Source organism: Mytilus galloprovincialis, chromosome 11 (assembly GCF_965363235.1).
Source record: "Mytilus galloprovincialis chromosome 11, xbMytGall1.hap1.1, whole genome shotgun sequence".
NCBI classification, from domain to species: Eukaryota; Metazoa; Mollusca; class Bivalvia; order Mytilida; family Mytilidae; genus Mytilus; species Mytilus galloprovincialis.
In genome coordinates this window covers 6097446-6123530 of record NC_134848.1, presented here as the reverse complement: position 1 = coordinate 6123530, position 26085 = coordinate 6097446, and the positions used below count along the sequence as shown (strand labels likewise).

Sequence of the window (26085 nt, the reverse complement as noted above, 5' to 3'; positions counted from 1 at the left end):
AAGAGGGAGTTTCAGGTTAAAGTTTTTGGTCAAGGTAGTTTTTGATGAAATTGAAGTCCAATCAACTTGAAACTTAGTACATATGTTCCCTATAGTATAATCTTTCTAATTTTAATGCCAAATAAGATTATTACCCAATTTTTACAGTCCATGGAACATGGAAAATGACATTGCAAGTGGGGCATCCGTGTACTTTGGACACATTCTTGTTTGCCTTCTATCTTAAAACTATATTAGACAGATAGAAAATTAGCTAGACAAAAACGATCAGCAAAACAAAATCTACAATGAAGACGATATGGAGGAAATGGTCAGACGACTCCTTTTTGGAGTTATTGCCCTTAAAAGACGATTTTCACCTTTTTTTTTGCGTTTTGTCATAAATGATAGAAAATTATAATAGATAAAGATACACTTTAAATCACAAAATGATCAGCAAGTCAAGATCTACTTACAATTCAAATTTTGCCGATATAGTTAAGTAGACTGACTCTTTAAAGAGTTGTTCAACATGTTCAATAAGAAAAAAAAAAATATATATATATATATATATATATATAACTCGTCTAAACATCAACCCAACAATGTTAGATCTGTAAATTTGCATTTTTGGTTCTTCCCTCGCCGGGATTCGAACCCATGCTACTGTGATATCGTGACACCAAATCGCCTGCACTGCAGCCGTCCCGCTAGACCACACGACCACCTGGGCTCTCAAAAAAAGTACGCCGCTAGATTAAAACTGACGAGGAAAGGTAACATACGGCCAACGAAAGCTCTTTTTTTGAGAGCCCACGATATCACAGTAGCATGGGTTCGAATCCCGGCGAGGGAAGAACCAAAAATTTGCGAAAGCAAATTTACAGATCTAACATTGTTGGGTTGATGTTTAGACGAGTTGTATATACATTATGTACACAGCCATGTATCACCATCATTGATGGCGATCCGATGGATACATCTGTTGTAGAGTTGTCACTGACTCAGACGTACCTATATATATATATATATATATATATACATGATATATGTCATTTGTGGATAGATGTCTTATTGGCAGTCTTACCCCAGATGTCTATAGTTTTATACCATATTCATTATACATGTATTAGAACAGTCAGGGGTGCTACTTAAACAAGTGATTTGATTATCACTTGTTTCAGTAATTTTTTATATTCAGTTATCACCTATTTAAGTGATTTTGGTGTTTTCTTTGATCTTCAAATGCTAATTTCATTGATTTTCCATATTTTCACAAACTTTTCTATAATTTTCCTACATAAATAAATTATCCCTTTATCTTTTGATATCAATTTCACCAGTGGGCTTGGGCAGTAAGTTAGTGCCCTAAAGCTTATAAAAGTACCCTTGGGAATTGTTCTGTAATCAAATATTCATTAGCTACTCTTACTATCAGACAAAGGTCAACAATATTAGGTGACCTGATTGGTTTTCTTTAGAATTAGAATGATTTATTTTAAGGTTATGTCCTGATCTACAAATTATTCCAGTTTTTGCATATTGAAATAAACTGTAAACACTGGCAGGCTTATCAAGCAAATGACAATTTCTGCATGTACATAGTCGATTTTTCAATGGAATTCTGGTCTTTTTACCAATAAAAAAATCAAGCTTGTGAGAAAAATATCCAAAAAATGTTATAAACACTTATTGAAGTGATTAAATTTTAACTTCTCAAATTTCTTGTTTCAGTGATTTTGAAAAGTCTGTGCAAAAATTTTAAATATTTCACAGCCAAAATCACTCAAAGAAGTGATTTTGAAATCACTTGTTTAAGTACTACCCCTGACTGTTAGAATATTCTTATTAGTATATTAGTAATACTTTATAAAACAAATTCTCTTAATAATAAAATAAATATGTCTCCTGTCTTACACACTTGATAATATATAAATTAATGCATAAATATATTGTCTAAATTTTTTCTTCACTGTAAAAAGTTAAGAAGACACTTTAAATATCACTATTTTGAACTAAATGTGCATACACACTTATTCAAAATGGTGGAAACTCTAATGCAATGTACTTACCAAAAGATGTTTCCATAAATATTTGTTAAAACATCAATCTTCCTAAATCCAAAAGTCATGCCATCAGAAGAATACACTGCACGATTCAATGTCTATACAGTTATTAGTAAACATCCATTGTAAAATTCTTATTTTATTCATGATAGCTAGAAGACATCTTTGCTTGCCATGTGCATGCTCAAGCCCAGTTCAAATTTTAACTTTGATTGAGGTTTTTTAGGGTATTGTGACAGTGTGATCCCTTTAACATTTGCCCCTAATAATAACTATTAATTACCAAAATCTTGAATATTTGATCTTATAATAAAGAAATACTGTTTGTTTTTTTATTGTCATGTTATGAGTTATAGTTAAGTAAATACCTGAAGAAAAATGTATAAAAACATGTGCTTCCCTTAATTTTGCCTCAAACTCTGTGTTCATTTACAATACAATGTCCTGTCTTCTTGTACTTTACACATGTACACAGAGATAAATTGAAAACAGATGGGGCACATAACATTTATATCACCAGCTCATATTTCTAATTGCTCAACTTTTGCTCAACTTTTGCTCAACTTTTGCTCAAGTACATGAAAAGTTAAATCAAAGATCAATTGCTCAACTTTTCTTCAACTACAAAAAAAAAAATCAAAGTCTGAATGCTCAACTTTTGCTCAACTATATGAAAACCAAAGATCAATTGCTCAACTTAATGGCCAGGTTCAGGTGAGGGCCAGATGAGCGACATCTATCAAACATACAGTGCTTGGCAAGGTTTGAGTTGAGCTATAAAATTGAGAATGGAAATGGGGAATGTGTCAAAGAGACAACAACCCAACCATAGAGCAGACAACAGCAGAAGGTCACCAACAGGTCTTCAATGCAACGAGAAATTCTCGCACCTGGGGACATCCTTCAGCTGGCCCCTAAACAAATATATACTAGTTCAGTGATAATGAACACCATACTAAACTCCAAATTGTACACAAGAAACTAAAAGTTAAAATAATACAAGACTAACAAAGGCCAGAGGCTCCTGACTTGGGACAGGCACAAAAATGCGGCGGGGTTAAACATGTTTGTGAGATCTCAACCCTCCCCTATACCTCTAGCCAATGCAGAAAGGTAAACGCATAACAATACGCATTAAAATTCAGTTCAAGAGAAGTTCGAGTCTGATGTCAGAAGATGTAACCAAAAAAAGCTGCTCAACACCTAGCCCTCAACTATTTTGCTTAAAACAGCTAGCTCTCAAATGTCCTCCACATAGCCCTCAACTGGCCCTCAACTTTTTTTTCTGTAGGGGTATTAAACTATTTGACAAGTTTTCACATGGGACATGATAGTCTATAGCATATTTTTCTTTTGTAGACTGTCATGTCAAAGACATCCCCAGAAGTAACTCCTGACACCCATTTACAGGAACCTGCAGCACCAGTAGTTGAAGGTAATTATCTAATGTTAATTATTCAGATACCGGCTGAAATGATTTATAATTACTTGTTTCTAATATACGGATATTTGTTGTCCCAGGTACATCCATACTTTTCTGAGAGTATTGCCACAGTGGGATATAGCTGATCTGCCTAAGACAAGTAAATGGATGTTTTATGTTCTGCCTACAATAGTAGAGGGTCATGATGTTTTCTGGTTTGTGCGTCTGTCCCAGTATCAAGTTAACGTTTTGAAATAAACATGTAGTTTGTGATCACATCAACTTGAAACTTAGTTAATGTATATAACTCAAGCAATTGAATATTTGATTATAATTGAGAATGGAAATGGGGAATGCGTAAAAAAACCTTCAACCAGATCAAAAAGCATAAAACAGCCCAAGGCCACCCATTCGTCTCGAACACAGCCAGAAAATCCCACACCTACAGGCTGCTTCAGCTGACCCCTAAACTTTAATGTATACAAGTTCAGTGAAAATGGATGTCTCACTAAAATAAACTATCAGTATTCACAAAGTGTGGAATATTAAAATAAAATTAAGTAAATAGACAGGATATCACACAATTATGTATTGAAGGGTTTCTTTGCAAGAACAAACTGATGGACGCCACTAGTGGATCAATAATTGTTCTCATGGACGTTTGGTAAGATTTTTGCTCTATCTGCAATTTCATGTTTAATGTTTATAATGGATTTGTGTTTGTCTTGATGTTGATTCTAATGCGAATAAGAGGAAGTTGAATTGCTGAAAACCAGCTATCGGCTTAACTGGATTATACAGAATAAGTAGTTTTTTGGCATATTAATGCATTGACACATAGACAGACAGACACATTGATCAGTTGACCTATTAAAAAATCGACATATTAATCAATTGACATATTAAAACATTGACAGATCATCATCTCAAAATTGAGGTATCAAAAGAGTATCAAATTCAAACATTGACACAGACATATTGACACATTGACCAGTTGACAAATTAACATATTGACATATAAATACATTGACAGTTCTAAAGCTTTTTACACATCAACACCTTGAAAGATCAACACTTAAACAGACTCATATACTGACACATTGACATATCCACACTTAGACAGATCAACACAATAACAGACTCATATATACATCGACACATTCAGGCCTCTACAATAACTTTTTTTTCAACTTGTCCAGTAGGACAAGTACATACCAAAACTTACCTGTCCAAATGAAATTGTTACTTGTCCAAAAATTTTTAACTAAAAATAACCTTTTTACATTCTAAGTTGATTAAAGGAACAAAACGGATTTAAATAATAGAATAGAATTTGATGAATTTCTTTTGAAATACTTTTCAAAAATATGAGTCAAGTACAACTGAATCTAGTCATGTCACAGGACTTAGGTTCTAGTTTTCACCAATGCCAGTCTCATCAGAATCTAAACATTAGGCACCATCTGATAGGCCTGTACACTCATCATTGCTCATTGGATTTGTATCCTGTTTTTTTTAGTTGAAAAAAGTTTTATTCAAATGCAATCACTAAAAAGAAGATGTGGTCTGATTGCCAATGAGAAAACTCTCAACAAGAGACCTAATGACACAGAAATTAACAACTATAGGTCACCATATTACAAGTATTGTTTTTTTTCTACTTATGATCAAATATGATTTTGTGAATTTTATGAAATTATGGTAAATAAAAAAAATATTTTTGTGAAAAAATTACCGGTATGGTATTTATTATAAAGAACATAATAAGGTAAGAAAATGAGATACTGATTTGTCTTGGTCCCAAATTGTTTCCTGTCTTGCCAAACTGTCTTTCAATCATGTCTACTAAATATGTGTCCTACAGTGCCAAACTGTCTTAAACTTTGAGCTAAACCTGTCCAAGTGACGAACTGTACTGTAAAATTACCTTATCTATAAAGCGCAGCATTGATTCGGATCAGTATGACTGGTTTCCGAGAATAGTATACTTTTGACTTGTTAAAAAGTACCTGACAAAGAACCAGTTAAAAATTATCGATTGCAAGTAAACATGTCGAAGAAAAAAGTTTTGCATTTGAATAGACAGAATACAGAAACATGTCAGATTAATATTTGTTTTGTTTGTTTGTTGTTTATAATTATACTTTGTTCATCAAAGTTGGATGAAGTTTATTTTCTGCAGAATAATTGTACTTGTCCCAACGGACAAGCTTGATACAGCTTTTACTTGTCCGACCATTTTTCCCTCTGGTACCGGACAATTGGACAAGCATTATTGTCGAGGTCTGCACATTGCTATATTGACACACTGACAGATTAATACTTTTACAGATTCATACATTAGCACATTGACATATCGACAAACTAACAGATCAACACAAAACAGACTCATCAATTGGAATATTGCTTCACTGACAAATCAACACATAAACAGATTCATGCATCAACACATTGTCATATCGATACACTGACAAATCAACACATAAACATATTCATACATCAACACATTGTCATATCGATACACTGACAAATCAACACTTAAACAGATTCATGCATCAACACATTACCATATTGACACACTGACAGATTAGAAAAAATAACAGACTCATATATCGACTCATTGACATATTGAAACACTGACAGATCAACACATCAACTGACTCATACATCAACATTTGATATATCAACACATTGACAGATCAACATATAAACACACTCAAACATCAACAAGCTGACATATTGACACACTGACAAATCAACAAATAAACAGACCCATACATTAGCACATATACATATTAACACAATGACATATTGAACAGACACATTGAAATATTGACACACTGACAGATCAACATATTACCAGACTCCCACTTCAACAAATTGACATATCGACACACTGACAGATCAACACTTTAACAAACATATATCATCACGCTTGATAGATCAACACATTGATAGGCTCATACATCAACACATTGACATATTGACACACTTACATATCAACATATAACCAGATTCATTCATCAATACATTGACATATTGACACACTGACATATCAACATATAACCAGATTTATACATCAACACATTGACATATTGACACACTTACATATTAACATATAACCAGATTCATACATCAACACATTGACATCTTAACACACTTACATATCAACATATTGACAGGCTCAAACATCAACACATTGACATATTGACACACTGACATATCAACATATAACCAGATTCAAACATCAACACATTGACATATTGACACACTGCCAGATCAACACTTTAGCACACATACATCATCACGCTAATAGATCAACACATTGACAGACTCATGCATCAGCACATTGAATATTGACACACTGACATCAACATATTACCAGACTCAAACATCAATACATTGACACACTGACAGATCAACATGTTACCAGACTATAACATCAAAACATTGACATATTGACACATTCCCTGACTCAAACATCAACACATTGGCATATTGACACACTGAATTTCTACATCTTAGCAGACTCAAACATAAACACATTGGCAGATGAACACATTAACAGACTCATACATTGACACATTGACAGATCTACACATTAACAGACTAAAATATTCACACGTCGCCAGGATCATACATCAATACATAGACATATAGACACTCTTGAACATATTGAACCACAAACATATTGAACAACGCATACATTAACACATTAACATATTGACACACTGACAAATCAACCCATTAACAGCCTCTAACATCAACAAGTTGAAATATCGACACATGAACAGACTCACACAACAACACATTGGCATATTGACACACTGACAGATGAACACTTCAAAAGATTCATAAATCTACACATGACATATCAACACATCAACATATCAACACATTAACATACTAAAACATCTACACATTGATACATCGACACACTGACAAATCAACCCATTAACACTCATACATCAAGACACTGACAGATCCACATATAACAAGACTCATACATCAACACAATGACATGTTGATACTTTGAGAGACTAAAAATCAATGCATTGCCATATAAACACACTGACAGATTAACACATTAACATATTCAAACATCAACACATTAACAAACTCATACATCAACACATTAACACTCATACATCGACATATAAACATATTGACACACTGACATATTAACTAAAATTTCAGACTCATACATACACCTTGACATATTGGCACACTAACAGATAACAAATTAACAGACTTGTACATCAACATGTAGACATATCAACACACTTATAAATTAACACATTAACAGATAAATTCATCCACACAGAGATATCGACAAACTGACATTTTAACACATTATCATGCAGACTCATACATCGACACAGACATATTGACACACTGAAATTTCAACACATTAAAATATTTATATATCAACACATTAACATATTAAAACACTAACAAATTAACACATTAACAGACTTCTACATCATTACACCAATAATTCAATACATAAACAGGCTAATACATAAAAACATAGACATAAAGACATTGTGACATATTTAACGCATTGACATATCGAAAAGATGACATATCAACATATTAACCAACAAATGAGGAGAAATTATCTATGAGTGTTTGTATGGATACATTTTTTTTTTCACAACATGAACAAATCAAAACTTTCCAATTTTTTTTAATTATTTTTAGATTCCATCGGAAAAGGGCAACAGTCTGCCATGTTAAATCGTTTATTAGGGAAGGGCAGCTATGAATCTTTTGATATGAGATGCATGGTAACTGGCCAATTTTCTGTTGGGAAGTCGACTCTTGTTAAGCTGTTAGCTGGAGAAATTATACCTGATGGTCGACACCCGACAGATGGGATTTCTCTGGTAGAAGGTCGCTGTGGCCTAGATATTCTTACAAAAGAGTGGATTCTTGTTGATCCAGGTGAGAAAAGGCATAAGTACAAACATCTGACCACATTTAAAAAAAACTCTATTGCATGGACTGCGCTATCAGCAGAGATGTTATAGCACTGATTTAAATTAGTTTCACATTGTAGCCATCTTTTTTGTGCCTTCTATTCACGCACCATATTAATTCAATATCAAATCTTATTTGTGTATGAAAATCTTAACATCATTACTAATCTCATTAGAAAGATGTTAAGGTTTTTATATTTTGAAATTGAATTTAAATGTTAAAATTATGCAATGAATTAACATTTATTTTCCATAATCAATAATTTCATCAATCAATCAGTTAAAATATGACTCTCTTTAAAATGTGTTAATAGCATTATATGAATGTTACACCTGATAAGATATGATTCTTATCTTAATTCTGATTTTTCTTACATTCTTCACTTGGTTTTGACAGCCTGCATCTGTTTTGGATTTGATTTGCCTGATGTATTAAATATAATTTCAGACTCTTACAATGCCCTGGATGTTGTGTATCATAAGGTTTTAATGACCTCTCTGGAAGAAGAGGAGGAGAGTGAACTTACCAACAAAGCTGCAGATACAAGCTCAACTGGTTATGCCAAAGCTACACTTTCCTCTTTGCCCTCAGAACAGTCTGCAGCAGCACAATCTCTACCATCTACGAAATCCTCCAATGTGCCTCACACGGTAAAACAGATGGAAAAGAAAATGAGAACAAGAATGACTAAAGAAGAAATAAGAAAGAAAATGGAAAAGGTCCTCAAAAGTGGGAAGTATAAGATGAAAGTTGGACGTCTTATCTTCTGGGATTTTGGTGGACAATATGTTTATCTAACAACACATCAGACCTTCATGACATTCCGGGCATTGTTTCTTGTAGTATTTGATGGGAGCAAAGATTTGCATGAACAGGTCCCTGATGTGATGTGTTTTCCAGGGCAGCACATGACGCCAACCCCAGCAGGTAATATGCATGTTATTTACACTCAGATAATGAAAACAGGATACATTTCTATAACAGCAAGGTGATAATTAAAAAAACAATTAAAATTGTCTAAATATTTAAGCCAATCTAAATGTTTATGTAACTTGTTTACATTGCCACTATGAGCTTGTCACAAACTACAATATTAACCTCAATATGTCTCACATTTTGAAACATTGATATGAGGTAAGACAATACTATTTATTAAAGATACCAGGTTTGAATTTTTGTACGTCGGAAAGTGCTTTAGATTTTTGAATGAGTAAATTCTCACAAAAAAGGAGCTGATGATTTTATCATAAGCATGAACAGAGTGTTGCATTTATTGACAGACAACATTATATTTTTGCGGTCATATATTGGTATGAAGTTAGCTTCGTTGTCGTCAGCCGAAGACAAGTTGGTTTTTTGCACAATAACTTAAGTTTAATAAATGGATCTCTTTGAAATATTACCATAAGGTTCAATACCACAAAAGGAAGGTTGGGTTTGATTTTGGGGGTTATGGTACCATCATTTAAGGAAAAAGGGGCCAAAAATAAGCATTTTTGTAACTTCCAGACAATAACTTGTGTGTTAGTGTATGGATCTCTCTTACATTGTACCACAAGGTTCCATATCACAAAGGAAATGCTGGGATTGATGTTGGGGGTAATTGCCTCAAAATTTTTGGAATTAGCGACCAAAAAGGGTAAAAAAACATACATTTTTTTAGTTTCAGGACAATAACTTTTGTGTGAGTGTATGGATCTTTCTGAAATTATACTACAAGGTTCCATATCACAAAGGGAAGGCTGGGTTTGAGTTTTGGGGCAATTGCCCTAAAAGTTTAGGAATTTGGGACCAAAAAGGACACAAAAAAGCTTTTTTTCTAGTTTCCAGACAATAACTTGTGTTCAAGTGTATGGATCTCTCTGATTAATTGTACTGCAAGGTATTATACCACAAAGGGAAGGCTGGGATTGAGTTAAGGGTGATGAATCATAAGGGGTTCAAAAAATTTGGGGGGGATTTTTTTTTCTTTAATTATTTTTCTTTTAAGTTGTTTATTTCTATATATATATATATATATACGAGTCTAAATTGAAAACTACGTTCAAACCTATGATTGCGTTGGATAAAAATCGCAATTTTTATACGTGTGCATGTCAAACAAATTTCGTTATAGAAGGGTATAAAAACAGCACAAACAACATTTTCCAAAAGACCAAAAAAGTGAAAAAGTATATTTAAACAAAACGCATTTGACTAACAGGTCGAACAACTGATGTTCTTTAACCCTGCTGACTGCCATTGACGATTGCCAAATTAAATTGATCACAAGATGTAACAAAATGGATTTGAATATAAATTTAATACGTCACAGAAACAAAAAATTGTTAACTTGTGGCTACGATGTTGTGCCACAAACATTCGGTGTCAATATTTCTTTCGTACACCAGATATATATATATATATATATATATATATAAAAGCAAATAATAATGATATGGCAGGAGATAAATACCAAACAGGATATGTGAATTATTATATTAAGTATTGCGCTATAGCAAGAAATCTTCAATTGCACAGTAATGCACAATAGCAAGAAATCTTCAATTGCACAGTATTGTAGGTGTGATCTGACCTTAACCTCATTTCAATTCATTGAGTTTTAGTATTTTTTCTAATACTATATGTAATAGGTCAACTATATTTGGTGTATGGAAATATTTTATGATGTACATGTCAGTCTCCATGTATCATCTGACCTTGACCTTATTTTCATGGATCATTGATCAATGCTAAGTTTTCATGGTTAAGTTTGTTTGTTAGATACTATAAGCAATAGTTCGACTATATTTAATGCATAGATTGATTGTACGGTGTACATGTCTGCCTGGCATGGTTCGTCTGACCTCCTTTTCATGGTTCATTGGTCAATGTTAAATTTTCTAGGTCATATCTATAAATTAACTGTTTACAAAACTTTTGAATTTTTAAAATACTAAGGCTTTTCTACCTCAGGAATAGATTACCTTGGGTGTATTTGGCAAAACTTTCAGGAATTTTGGTCCTCAATGCTCTTCAACCTCGTACTTTATTTGGCCTTTTTAACTTTTTTGGATTCGAGCGTCACTGATGAGTCCTTTGTAGACAGACCGGTCAACTACATATAGTGAATTGAATGATTGTTAGGAGTACATGTATTTCTGTTTAGTTTATCTGACCTTGACCTCATTTTCTTGGATCATGCTAAGTTTTTTGTGATAATTGTAGTAAAACTTTATATTTAGGACTATCAACATAATACAAATGGTTAGTAAAGAAGGCGAGAAATTTCAGTGTGTGCACTATTGTTGTTATTCCTTAATTCTATTTTTGTTAAAACTTTGTATTAAATAGCAGCAAAAACAAATGTTATCCTTACTTGTGTCAAAATATGTTTATTTGTTGTAAAAGTAAGTTAAGCAATGTATTGTCAAATTCACAATTAATGGCCTTGTCATTAAGTAATGTTAACAACAATGTTTTCCTATAGAAAGTCAGATTGTTTTATAATGAGTAAACCAAAAAACATATTTAATGTTAGAATGTTTACATACTTGATTTCTCAAAATATCTACCCAAAGACTAAAAATTGTAGTTTTGATGAAATTTTTCTTCATACACCATCCAGATTTATTTCCTTATATGTTATGCCTAAAAAAGTAAGTAGGGGAATAGAATTACTTATTAAATTTGTTCATGAATTTGTATTCCATCTGCTTCCTTTGTTTAATATTCACATAGACCAAGGTGAGAGACGCAGGCTCTTTAGAGCCTCTGGTTTATACTTTTTTTATGACAGATTTTGATTTTATTTTGTAGTATTCTTGCAATATTGGGTCAATTCCATCCTGACCTATTGTAAGATTGTATATGCAGGCATACCAAAAATCTTGTTTGTTGCCACTCACAAGGACAAAGTACCAATGGTGAGTGATCTTATGTTAGAAATATAGTAGTAAGTCATTGCCATTTGAAACACTTGAATAATGTGTAAAAACTGCTTACATGATGATAATATGCCCATATGTCTTAACTTGACCAAACTTCGTATAAAGCTACACTTTCGAAAGAAAAAAAAATCCTAATTGATTTGTGGGTAATAGACTTAAGATCAGATTACAGGGACTATAACTAGAGTAGAATATATGAAGAAACACTTATAGATAAGAAAATGATATTGGTTAGCATTTGTATTAATATTCAATTTGATATATCTCATTGTCATGGAGATTCTCTGCCGTGTCACTCTCGGTCATGGTCTATTGACTTTAAACAATTGTTCAGTTTAAATGTTAAAGTTTGTATTTTCTTTGCCTTGTTACTATCGGGCATGGTTTATTGACTATAACAATTGCTCAGTTTAAATGTTAAAGTTTGTATTTTCTTTTTAAGTCAGTTTTATTTCAACAAATATGCTGACAATATGAAAGTTTAGTGATGTTAGAGGCCAAAATATTTGAAATTCCAAAACGTAATACAAATGTTGATGAGTTGGTGAAATAAAAAATCGGGACAGGTAATGCATGAGGACGATTTATGATTTGTTTTAAAATAAGTTTAATTTTATCAACAAAAAATTGAAATTAAACAATATCCATATGTTCATGCAAATACCCTCTTGACCTGTTTTAGATTTATTGCCAACTTATTAACTGTGACTTATGTTGTTTACTTGCGTTTCTTTACTAGGTAGGTAAAGTGAATTACCAAACAAAAATATCAATAGCAAGTTTTTCTTTCAAAATACCCTTTTCATTTTATTTCCCTTGGAAGGTAAGATTTAACAACTGATAACAGTTTCAGTCTGTTATCTTTGAAAGTATGAGATCTAGGTTAAAAGTGTAAAATTGACCTTTGAGAGAAGATGTTTGTCACTTGAAAATTTGAGATTAATCTAATTGTAGAACGCGTTATTAATGATGGTGATATCAACTTAACAGTCCTGTTGGATTTTAAGAAAGCTTTTGATGTAGTAGATCATGATTTTCTCTGAAAAAAATTTGAAATTTATGGATTTGATAATACTGCTGTTTCTTTTTTAAAATCATATTTGAATGAAAGAACTCAACAAGTACAAATTGGTAATGCTCATTCTGAAAAACTTTATATCAAGTATGGTGTCCCCCAAGGCTCCATATTAGGCCCCCTTCTATTTATATTATACATAAACGACCTTCTTTTTTATATGAAAAATTCTTTCACTGTTATATGCCTATGATTCAACTTTACATCTTTCTGGTAATGGTTATCAAACTCTACAGTCAAAGATACAAGAAGATGTACATGGTGTTGAGGAATGGTGCAATGATCATGATGATAACAATATGTTCATCAATAAAAATAAAACAAAATATATGATTATTGGAACGAAGCAAAGAGCAATGCCACATTACAATGAGAGTTGTTTAACTATTAACAATCAAGTGATACAATCTTCCACATGCAAAGGTATTTTAGGAATTCAAATTGACCCTTCCCTCACATGGACAAACCAAATTGATGTGATCTGCTCAAAAATATCATCTAGACTATATCTACTATTAAAGATTAAAAAAAATTTAAATCCAGACTGCAGAAAATTATTCTATATTGGTTTTATCTTGCCACTAATTGATTATTGTTGTTAAGTGTGGAGTAGTTGTAGCAGTGAGGATATTAAAATTACAAAAGAGAGCTGCTAGATTAATACTAGAAACTGACCCTTTCGCTCCGTCTTGCCCTTATTCAAACACTTAAACTGGTTGACAGTTGAACAGAGAATAAAATATCACAAGTTTGTGATGACATTTAAGTGCATTAAAAATGACGCCCCATCATATCTAACTGACAAGTTTCATTATGTTTCAGACAGAAATACATACCCCTTGAGAAATGCTGTTCAAGGAAACCTCATACTCCCTAAACCAAGAACAGAATTGTTCAAAATCTTTTTTACGTATTCGAGACCATTCTTGTGGAATAATTTGCCAATACCGTGAAAAAATATTACAAATGTTAATTCTTTCAAATACAACATTTATAACAGATCATTTATTGAAATCAACCTAGCTGTATAAATAATATTAAAAACTGATTATGTCATCATGTTTATTTATTCACCACATTTTATCAAGTTGTATTGAACATTATTATCATACTTGACTTTTTATACTAATGTATGCAATGTATATGTTTGCATTTTGTTTGAATTTTCACGATGAGGGCCTCAGGGAAGATAAACTCATTGTGTAACTCTCTTAAAACAATGTATTGTTGTTGTTGTTGTTATTCCACCATTGAAGATGCATTTAAATCACCAGGTGTGCGATACAGTGTTTTATTCTGTCAACTTTTTATGTTTAACAGGAGAATATTGAGACCAGACGTGAAGAGCTTTACAGAGGAATTGAGGAGTTGTTTAAAGACCACGAGGGAAAACATCATCTGGTCCTTAGACCTCTAATATTTGTCAATGCCAAAGATCAAGCCGACCCAGAAATAGAAGTTCTGAAGAAAACAATAACAGAACTTACATTCGACCACCCATGCTGGGGTGAAAGAATGCCCAATGCTTGTGTTCCACTAGAGCTAGAGATCGCTGAACTAGTGGCAGAAGGAAAACAAATAATGTCATTGGCTGAAGTTAAAGAATTAAATGCTATCAGCGAGGTGTCTGTCCTGTCCCCTGAGCAGTTGACTGATTTCCTACATTTTCATCATTCACTGGGGAAGATTGTTTATTTCGATACCCCCCAGCTGAGAGATAATGTAATGATCAATCCTCTTCTTATGGTGGAAGTTATGAGATCTTTTATCACAGGTGCGTATGTATTTTCATTGTGTAGTGAATATATATATTGCAGGTAAAAATGTTCCAATATCCAAAAAGTGTTTACCTACCTTTTATTAGAGCGTGACAGACTGTTTGATAATATCCTATACTAATATTTATGTTGGTATGTGAAACTTTTATGTAATATATTAGTAAAAAGATTAATATTTTTTTTATCCACAGTGTTAAAAATTGTGAAATGCATGCAATTTTTTTAACATATTTCTGAATGAAAATGTTGTTTTTTAATTGGTGATGTACAGCAGCAGGCAACGGAGGAGTTTACTTAGATACTTAGATCAAATTTGAATTCTGTGGCGTCACTTTTATTATACTAGAGTTATGTCCCTTTAATTTATAAATTGGTAAATTGCTGAATTTTTTGTTTCCATTTTCTAACTTAAGTTTGCCTCAACCAGGGACTTTCTATACTAACGGGACTCGTCTTTATTGATTTTAACTGATTACTCAGCCGCCTGTTTAAAGCTACCACCCAACAATAAACTTAGTTTCTTATCTCTGATTTATACAATGCTAGTAGTTATTTTCTTATTTCACAGTACATTGTAATTGTATAATTATTATTAATTGTATATATAAAATCTGATAAATAGCGATTTAAGATGAAAAAAATATAAGATTTTGAAAGAATGATGAATTATTTAACTGAGACGTATCGTTTTTAAGAACACCCCAGTTGTCTAAAATGGTTTACATATCACACAAGATGGCGGCCACTGAAAATTCAACGAACAAATTCCTCAAAGTTCAAAGATCGATATTTAAAAAACAATCCGAGAGAGAAATCTTTTGAAAAACAGCATTTTGCAATGAAAAAATGTATAAAATTTCATAAAAACATTTTTTTGTTAAACTTGAACATATAGTTTATTTGTAGTTATGAAGAATACTTCGTAAAAGTGAAATGATTTGCTATAAAGTCACGTGACATCAGCTACGGGCGAGATCAGACTGATAATTTAGATATCGTTATAAGTGACCAGTCCCGTTAGTAAAAAAAGTCCCTGCCTCAACCAAACTTTATGAATTCTATACAAAATGCTTATTACCACAAAACAAAGATCACGTTTGAATTTTTGGTGCCTTCCCTTTTACTGTTCTAGAGTTTTTTTATGCCTTTTACAAATGAAAAAAATGCGGAATTTTTCGTTTCTGTTCTCCGACTTATGTTTACTTCATTGAAATTTTATGAAACTTAAATATAATGCTTATTACCAAAAAGCAGATCATTTACAAATTTGGGTAGCTTAATATGCAAGCTGGGGCATCATCTGTGTCCCATAGACACATTCCCTATTTTTTTTTTTTCTATTTAAACTGAAACTGATATTTATTAAGTATAAAGGTATGGGTATAACTATAGAACTGCATGGTTTCAAAATATAAAATATATTTGAACAATGCTAAAAAAAACTTTGAGAATGCAAGTAGTTCTATCTCGGTATGAGTTGATTTCCAACACAATTATGTTTTGAGAAAATGTGTAGTTTTTATATATTTAAACTGAAACTCTTATACTAGGCTTTTTATAGAAAGTGAATGTAGACGTGGTTAGTGTGACATTCAGTTTCACTAATCTAACATACATTATTGTTTAGGGACCAGCTGATGCACCCCTAGGGTTGCGAGATTTTTTCGATGTGTTGGTGTCCTTTGATGTTTTTCTGCATTTCGGTCAGTTAGTTGTCTCTTTAGCGCATTCCATGTTTCTATTTTCAATTTTATTGCAGGATCAATGCATTTTGACCACAAATGAAACACAATTTGCAAAATGGTATAAGTGTCCATATTGATGTCTAGTGTTACAAATTAAATTATTCATTGGTTCCCATTTTTGAAATATTTGTCAAAAGATAAAACAAGTTTTATTCACAAATTTAAATGACATATGTATTTAGATGGAAGATATCCTGGATTAATCAATTGTCTGAAAGTCTACAGACATTTATTCTCCATGATCATGAAATATCAACTATTCATACTTAGTTCTCGCATCATGTTGTAACTGCGTCACTTTCTATTTGTATTTGGGAACAAATTTCAACCTGAAATCTGAACCTCACCAATGGAGCATGAATTCCTGCTAAATTAAACCAATAGTTCCAAATGGTAAAGTTGAAAGAAATTTTTACGGACACCATCACGAGTTGGTTGACCGTTATGAAATATTCGTTTCACAGATGATAACAGATATGTTCCTTATGTCATATCTATAATCCCGTACCCTTTTCACGAATTTAACCTACCGAATTAAACTTGGTACCACTTTTGTACTAAAATGAGCAACACGGTGGGTTCAACATGTGGAGCCGGATCTGCTTGCCCCTGATTACCACAAGTTTTTGGTGAGGTTATTGTTGCTTATAGTCTTTAGTTTTCTATGTTGTGTTCTTTGTACTGTTTGTTTTTTAGTTTTTAAGCCATGGCGATGTCAGTTAATGAGTATGAATGTCCCTCTGGTATATTTTGCACTATTTTATAATATCATATTTGTCTGTTTGTCTTTTTCTTTTTTAGCCCTGGCGATGTCAAATTATGAGTTTAAATGTCCCTCTGGTATATTTTGCCCCTATTTTATAATATCATATTTGTCTGTTTGTCTTTTTTTCCCATCACTTTGCGTCCGGCGTCCGGCGTCGTCCGTCGTCGTCCGTCGTCGTCAAGATCTATCTGCCCTGAAAATTTGAGATGAATCGAACAACCAATTGTTGGGTTGCTGCCTCTGAATTGGTAATTTGAAGGAAATTTTGCAGTTTTTGGTTATTATCTTGCATATTATTATAGATAGAGATAAACTGTAAACAGCAATAATGTTCAGCAAAGTAATATTTACAAATGAGTCAACATGACCGAAATGGTCAGTTGACCCCTTTAGGAGTTATTGCCCTTTATAGTCATTTTTTACCACTTTTTCGTAGTATTTTGTAACCTTTTACAAAAATCTTCTCCTCTGAAACTACTGGACCAAGTTTAACTAAACTTGGCCACAATTATCATTGGTGTTTCTAGTTTTAAAAATGTGTGGGGTGACCAGGCCAACCAACCATGATGGTGGCTATGACTAAAAATAGAACATAGCGGTAAAATGTAGATTTTGGCTTATAATTCTGAAACCAATTCTGGGTTAAATTGTTAATCATGTCAAGATCTATTTGCCCTGAAATTTTCAGACGAATCAGACAACTGGTTGTTTGATTGCTGCCCTGAAATTGGTAATTTTTAAAGAAATTTTACCGTTTTTGGTTATTATCTTGAATATTCTTATAGATAGAGATAAACTGTAAACATCAATAAAGTTCAGCAAATTCAGATCTACAAATAGGTCAACATGACCAAAATTGTCAGTTGACTACTTAAGGAGTTATTGCCCTTTATAGTCAATTTACAAAATATGTTCCTCTGTTACAAATGGGCAAAGTTCATTGTAGATAGAGATAATTGTAAGTAGCAAGAACGTTCAGTAAAGTAAGAACTTCAAACACATCACCATCTGACACCAAAACACAATTTTGTCATGAATCCATCTGTGTCCTTTGTTTAATATAGACAAACACCAAGGTGAGCGACACAGGCTCTTGAGAGCCTCTAGTTTTTTTTTTATTATCTTGATTCTGAATATAAAAAGGAGACTGTAAACTTTTATTCAAATTGATACCTTGAATTGGTTGAATCAAGGACTTATATAGGTCCCTGGTTGAATATATATAGAAAACTTTTTTTCCCTTGTTGGTTATTATCTTGAATAATATTATAGATAGAGATAAACCGTAAACAGCAATAATGTTCAGCAAAATAAGATCTACAAATAAGTCTATACTACCGAAATAGTCAGTTGACCCCTTTAGGAGTTATTGCCCTTTATAGTCAATTTTTAACCATTTTTTTGTAAATCTGAGTAATCCTTTACAAAAATCTTCTCCTCTGAAACTACTGGGCCAAATTAAACAAAACTTCGCCACAATCATCATTGGGGTATGTAGTTTAAAAATTGTGTCCGGTGACCCGGTTAATCAACCAAGATGGCCGCCATGGCTAAAAGTAGATAATAGGGGTAAATTGCAGTTTTTGGCTTATGACTAAAAAATTCAAGCATTTAGAGAAAATCTGAAATGGGGTTCAATTGTTTATCAGGTCAAGATCTATCTGCCCTGAAAATGTGAGATGAATCGAACAACCAATTGTTGGGTTGCTGCCTCTGAATGGTAATTTGAAGGAAATTTTGCAGTTTTTGGTTATTATCTTGAATATTATTATAGATAGAGATAAACTGTAAAAAGCAATAATGTTCAGCAAAGTAAGATTTACAAATAAGTCAACACGACCGATATGGTCAGTTGACCCCTTTAGGAGTGATTGCCCTTTATAGTAAATTTTTACATTTTTCATAAATTTTTGTAGATTTTTAGAAAATATTTTCCACTGTAATTACTGGGGCAAGTTCATTATAGATAGAGATAATTGTAGCAACAATAATGTTAGGTAAAGTAAGATCTATAAACACATCACCATCATCAAAACACAGTTTTGTTATGCATTTATCTGTGTCCATAGACCAGGGTGAGCGACACAGGCTCTTGAGAGTCTCTAGTTCTTTTTAGCCATGGCGATGTCAGTTTATGAGTTTGAATGTCCCTCTGGTATATTTTGCAATATTTGATAATATCATATTTGTCTTTTTCTTTTTTAGCCATGGCGATATCAGTTTATGAGTATGAATGTCCCTCTGGTATATTTTGCAATATTTGATAATATCATATTTGTCTTTTTCTTTTTTAGCCATGGCGATATCAGTTTATGAGTATGAATGTCCCTCTGGTATATTTTGCAATATTTGATAATATCATATTTGTCTGTTTGTCTTTTTCTTTTTTAGCCATGGCTATGTCAGTTTATGAGTACGAATGTCCCTCTGGTATATCTCGTCCCTATTTTATAAATATCATATTTGTCTGTTTGTCTTTTTCTTTTTTAGCCATGGCGATGTCAGTTTATGAGTTTGAATGTCCTTCTGGTATATTTTGCAATATTTGATAATATCATATTTGTCTGTTTGTCTTTTTCTTTTTTAGCCATGGTGATGTCAGTTTATGAGTATGAATGTCCCTCTGGTATAGTTTGCCCCTATTTTATAATATCATATTTGTCTGTTTGTCTTTTTTGTCGAGCCTTGCGACTTTATTCGGAGAAGCGAGACATAGCGATCCTACATTCCGTCGGCGTCGTCGTCGTCGGCGGCGGCGGCGTCCACAAATATTCACTCTGTGGTTAAAGTTTTTGAAATTTTAATAACTTTCTTAAACTATCCTTGAATTGTACGAAACTGGGACAGAAAGATTTTTTATGTTCATAAGATAGTATCCAGAAGTGAATTTTGTAAAAATAAAATTCCATTTTTTCCGTATTTTACTTATAAATGGACTTAGTTTTTTCTGCCAGGAAACATTACATTCACTCTGTGGTTAAAGTTTTTAAAATTTTGATAACTTTCTTAAACTATCCTGGAATTGTAAGAAACTTGGCCAGAAGCTTGTTTATGATCAGAAGATAGTATCCAGAAGTAAATTTTGTAAAAATAAAATTTCCATTTTTCCCGTATTTTACTTATAAATGAACTTAGTTTTTCTTCCAGTTAACATTACATACAGTCTGCAGTTAAAGTATTTAAAACATTTTTAAGATTCTTAAACTAGCCTGGATTTTTACCTAACTTGGACAGAAGCTTCTGACAATCAAAAGATAGTATCGTGAGGAATAATTTTATTGATTTTTTAAATCATTTTTGATGAGTGTGTGATTAACAGCAAAAGTAGGCGAGACACTGGGTTCCGCGGAACCCTCACAAATTTTCTTTTTTAGCCATGGCTATGTCAGTTTATGAGTTTGAATGTCCCTCTGGTATATCTCGTCCCTATTTTATAAATATCATATTTGTCTGTTTGTCTTTTTCTTTTTTAGCCATGGCGATGTCAGTTTATGAGTTTGAATGTCCCTCTGGTATATCTCGTCCCTATTTTATAAATATCATATTTGTCTGTTTGTCTTTTTCTTTTTTAGCCATGGCGATGTCAGTTTATGAGTTTGAATGTCCCTCTGGTATATCTCGCCCCTATTTTATAAATATCATATTTCATGTATTTGTCAAGGAAAAAAATCACATTCAGTGTATTTAACATAATTGTCTTCTTTATATATACGATCACAGCTTGGGAACTTACCTCAAAACTAATAAATTACCCATCCAAAAGGAATGTATTTAATCAAGGTAATCATGGTAATAGACATTCAAAATATTTGTTTACTTCATGTACTTAGAATAAATAGTAACTGAGGAGTAAACTTTATGTGCTAAAAGCTGGGAAATAAAAATATGAACGACAGTAATTGACTGACAAGATGTCATCATGGATGACTGCCATGCTTCATTCTTAGTGTTTCTTCTACAGATAACATGTACAAACCATGCTAACATTTGAAAACTATCAGTTTTCCCTCAGCACATGCAAGCCTTGTTTCAGATTATTTTCTTACAAATGGGAAATGATTCAACTTTGATCTGATATCAAATCCTGTTATAACAGACTAGACAAAAAATATTTTTTGATGTTTTCTGATATAAAAGACATTTAATTTAAATATTAGGATAAATTGTTTTTTTCCAGTGATGATCTAAGTGAGCGATACCAATTGTTTGATCATGTAGCTTTTATAGACCGGTATTACCTCATAATATAAACTATATTTTAAGTCTGAAGACATATTCTTTATATCATTTTTTATAGATGTTGCATTTTGGCCCAAAGAAAATAAAACAAGGAAAACCTTCAAAAAGATGTCTGAAAATGGAATGATACAAAAAGTAGACCTCTATCAGATTTGGGAACAAGAAGAATTCCGTCAGATTTTACCATTTAAAGAGTACATATTTGATATGCTGATACATCTAGATATCGTATCCGAGCAACGGAGATATGATACAAAAACAGGAAGTCGTCTACCAATAGAAAACTTCTTTGTACCCTGTATGCTTACCCAAAGAAATGATACAGATATCTTGACACAAGAATGTACACCAGAGAGGACACTTAGTTTGGCCTTTATTTTCAAAGGAACCATCATACCTCCTGCCTTACCAAATCGTCTCATATGTGCATGTCTCAGTATGTGGACATTAAAAGAATACCAAGGACGGAAACTTATGTTTTCTGGGTTTGTTGGGTTATCAGTTGATAAAGAGCATGATATCGTTGTCTGTGTAGAAGGTAACAAGATCTTACTGTACCTAGTCCACAAACGCTCCAAGGGCCTGATAGTTCCTGAGATAGCCACTAGTGTCAGAGAATGTTTGCATTTAACATTGGAGAGGATTTCGGAATTTTATCAGTCCACTGTCCACGAAAAAGTCATCAGTCAACTACCATTTCACACTGAGTATTCCTGCTCAAGATTTATCTGTTACTTTCCAGAAGAAAGATTAGCTTTAAAAACAGATGAGTGCGTTTGTAACCATGGTGACGACATTACACTCAACTGGAAGGTTTGGAACCAGAAACAGGTTTGAATACTAGCATTGAATATGAAAGTTTTTTTTTTGTAATCAATTAATTTCCCCTACCACAATAAAGAGATGTAGTTGAAGTTGAAACTTTGTACACAAGTTCCCTATGATCTTTCTACTTTTAATGCCAAATTAGAGTTTTGACCAAAATTTCACGGTCCACTGAACACAGAAAGTGATAATGCAGGTGGAGCATCTATGTACTATGGACGCATTGTTGTTTTCTTATTATAACATGTGACGAGACAAACAGAAAAGAAAATCTAATCTTTTTTTGGAAAGCAACCAATTAAAGTAAAATAGTAAATTTACGATTGGCTAACTTTTAATCCATTTAAATATATATGTACAATTTGTTAAAAAGGTATGGTTCTTTTTGCTCAACAGGAATTTCAAGACATAACTTACATTTCACGAGGGAGTTTACCTTATTGAGTTTTATTTCAACTCTTAAGGTTAATCTGTTTGCAGTTAGCTAATAAGATATGTACAGAAAGATATGTCCATGTTAATCAATCGAATTCGGGTCATAGTTACTGTTAATAGATTAAATTGTTGTGTTTAGTATATGCTTTGTTATAATAAGTGTCTGTGCAGTTTCTTGTGGATGTTAAATTTACAATTATATGTTTTCCTTTAATAGAAACAAAAGCAGTGTGATCCGGATTGTACAGGTATAGTTATGTGTTTTGTATTTAACTTTGTGTTTTGTTATTGATAGAATAATACCTAAAGAGTTAATAAAGAATTGACATGACCTCTCAGTGATACTTCCTTAACTGACTGAACTAATTAAACCATGAAGTTGTAAATGATATAACATATGAGAATTATTGGATTTCAATGCTCTTGGGTTTCGTAATAAACTTCTTTTACTATTTAACTGTTGATTTCATTAGACACTGAATTATACCAAGTTCGATTCCCCATTCACAGGTCAGTTACATCTTTTGATTAAACAGTGAGGTTTTTTTTTCACAAAAAAAAGGAATGATAGAACCAAAGTTCTTGTTTTTCGTCATCAAACATCGAATTTGTGAAGAACTTCCTGCTACGATTCCAACCAAAAATACTTTGAAGATGACATCAAACTGCTCATATGATCTTAAAAAGAAATACACTGAAAATAACATAAATATTCTGAAAATATACATTTAGACTATGACCTCAGAGGCTAAATATGGCAAGGAATCAATAACACTTATATTTGAACAGACTATCGGGTGTCCAATTGGTTCTTAGTATGCATCACCGAATTCTCATTGCAGATGATGCATAATACATTAGAGGGAAATTAAATGAAATTTGTTTTCTCGTTAAAAAAACAGTTCTATATATGAACTAAATATCTGCTTTAAATGAATTCATTGGAATTAGAGACGATTGATGATTACTGGTGTTAAACTTTTGGAACAAATCAAATCATAAGAAAATCTCTGGAGCTAAAAGTGGAACGATACCAGATGTTTTAAAAGAAAGCATTACCTACTGTGCTTACAAATTATACCAATCAAATGTGCATTCAGTTAAAATTTCACAATAAAATAAGAAGCTATCGGTAAATTACAGTTCAGAAGACATTTTGTATCTTAATATGCAATTCCATAAAACAAGTCTTCTGTTGGTTTTCTTTTGTATCACAGACACATCATGTATATCGACCAATGTCTATAGGCGACTTAAACTTTGTAATTTGAGAAAGATTAATAGTACATATACCAAGAATGTAAGAAAGATGTTCCATCAAATATTATGTGAAGCGGGCTAAGTATACAGCGTTCTATTACAATTTTTGAACAGTTGCGTTATTCAATATAAGTATAATATTTTCATCTACTTTAATTTTATATCAAAACTCAGTTTTTATTAATAATATAAATAAATTAGTCGTATACTGAGATCATTTGACTGCTAGATACAAATTATTGTCAAGTTTTCCAATTATCTATATTTGGGATTATCATCAAATTTTGTCAATATAATGCGGCTATTAACAACTGTCAATTAAAGGGGAGATTTATCTTGCTATAAAAATAGGTTTAACCATTTTCTTAGGAAATATGATAGTTATCCTTGTATAAATATGTTATATGTTGTTAAAGCTGTATGTTTATGTAGTGTATCTGTAAATATATATTTGTTATATATTGATTTAAGGTTTGAGTGAAGATGCATTATCTAAGATTCCAAGTAACATAGAGTTACTTCATCTGTCTGTTAATTGTGAGACACGCATGGTACATGATTTAGCTCTTCATCTTGACATGGAAGAAACAGAATGGAATGATATGGTAGAGAATTACCCAAGAAATACACAAATGGTCAAATTTTTAACACTTATTGATTTGAAAGAGAACAATGGAATACGTTTTGGAGATTTGGCCAAAGGCTTAAGAGAAATGAAGATAACAACGCATACCTTATGTATGGTAAGCTATTTATGATACTGATAAATTACTCATTTTCTTCATGTCTTTTTCTTCTGTTTTTTTTTTTACCCTCCAACTCGCCCCTACAGATTCAGGAGACATGAACAAAATGTCGCTCTTTGTGTTATTTATGTATTTTGTTAAAAATAACTTATGGTAAAAGATCAATATATGGTAAGCAGTTATAATTCTGAATGCAATTGTATCGTCAAGGCCACTTGGATGCAAAATTTACAATAAGAGTAACTTATTATTCAAGTCAATAAATAAGTGTGCTTTTAAACAAGATATATCCGCTTTAGTACAATGCGTTTTTATTTTTGGCTACAAACAAAACATATATCTATGTTAACAGTTGTATATATTATATAACAAATCTTCTTGCATATAGTTATCCATGCAAATCTAGAAAATCAAAATTGGAAAAGGACAATTTTTGTTATTTGTAAATTAGTTCACTAAGGCAAATATCAGTTGAAAAATTAAACAATATATGATTTATGGCATAACATCAAGGATCTACATTATTATTTTCTGTAGTATATGAAAATAAATGATTTTAGGTAATTGAAATAAGTACATTTTATATTAATTTTGATAAAAGAAGAACATGCCAAATATTTCTAACAATGAATGTTCATTCTTTTACCTGTATTTGGGTTATTTTTAGACAAGGTGCCATGTTCTTACAACAACTCGTCGGAACAATGGGAAATGATTAATAGTTTGCGTTATTTTCTCAAAATAGTTATTTTATATTTTATTTTCATTATTATATACAGTTTTCATTATTTATAGGTAACATGTTTCAGTAACTGAAAGTGATCTTCAAACCTTTC

The 26085-nt window shown here is 32.2% G+C and overlaps 1 protein-coding gene across 1 annotated transcript in view; it reads left to right on the top strand.

The window, feature by feature from the left end:
- Window positions 1–26085, top strand: part of LOC143051532 (uncharacterized) — a 125553-nt gene that overhangs the window by 67228 nt on the left and 32240 nt on the right. Inside the window, exons 10-17 of the mRNA XM_076224423.1 lie at window positions 3405–3480; window positions 8173–8415; window positions 8899–9378; window positions 12250–12356; window positions 14776–15229; window positions 22042–22814; window positions 23461–23491; window positions 24975–25246. Of these exons, the coding sequence (XP_076080538.1) occupies window positions 3405–3480; window positions 8173–8415; window positions 8899–9378; window positions 12250–12356; window positions 14776–15229; window positions 22042–22814; window positions 23461–23491; window positions 24975–25246 (2436 nt within the window). The remainder of the gene's footprint in view (window positions 1–3404; window positions 3481–8172; window positions 8416–8898; window positions 9379–12249; window positions 12357–14775; window positions 15230–22041; window positions 22815–23460; window positions 23492–24974; window positions 25247–26085) is intronic.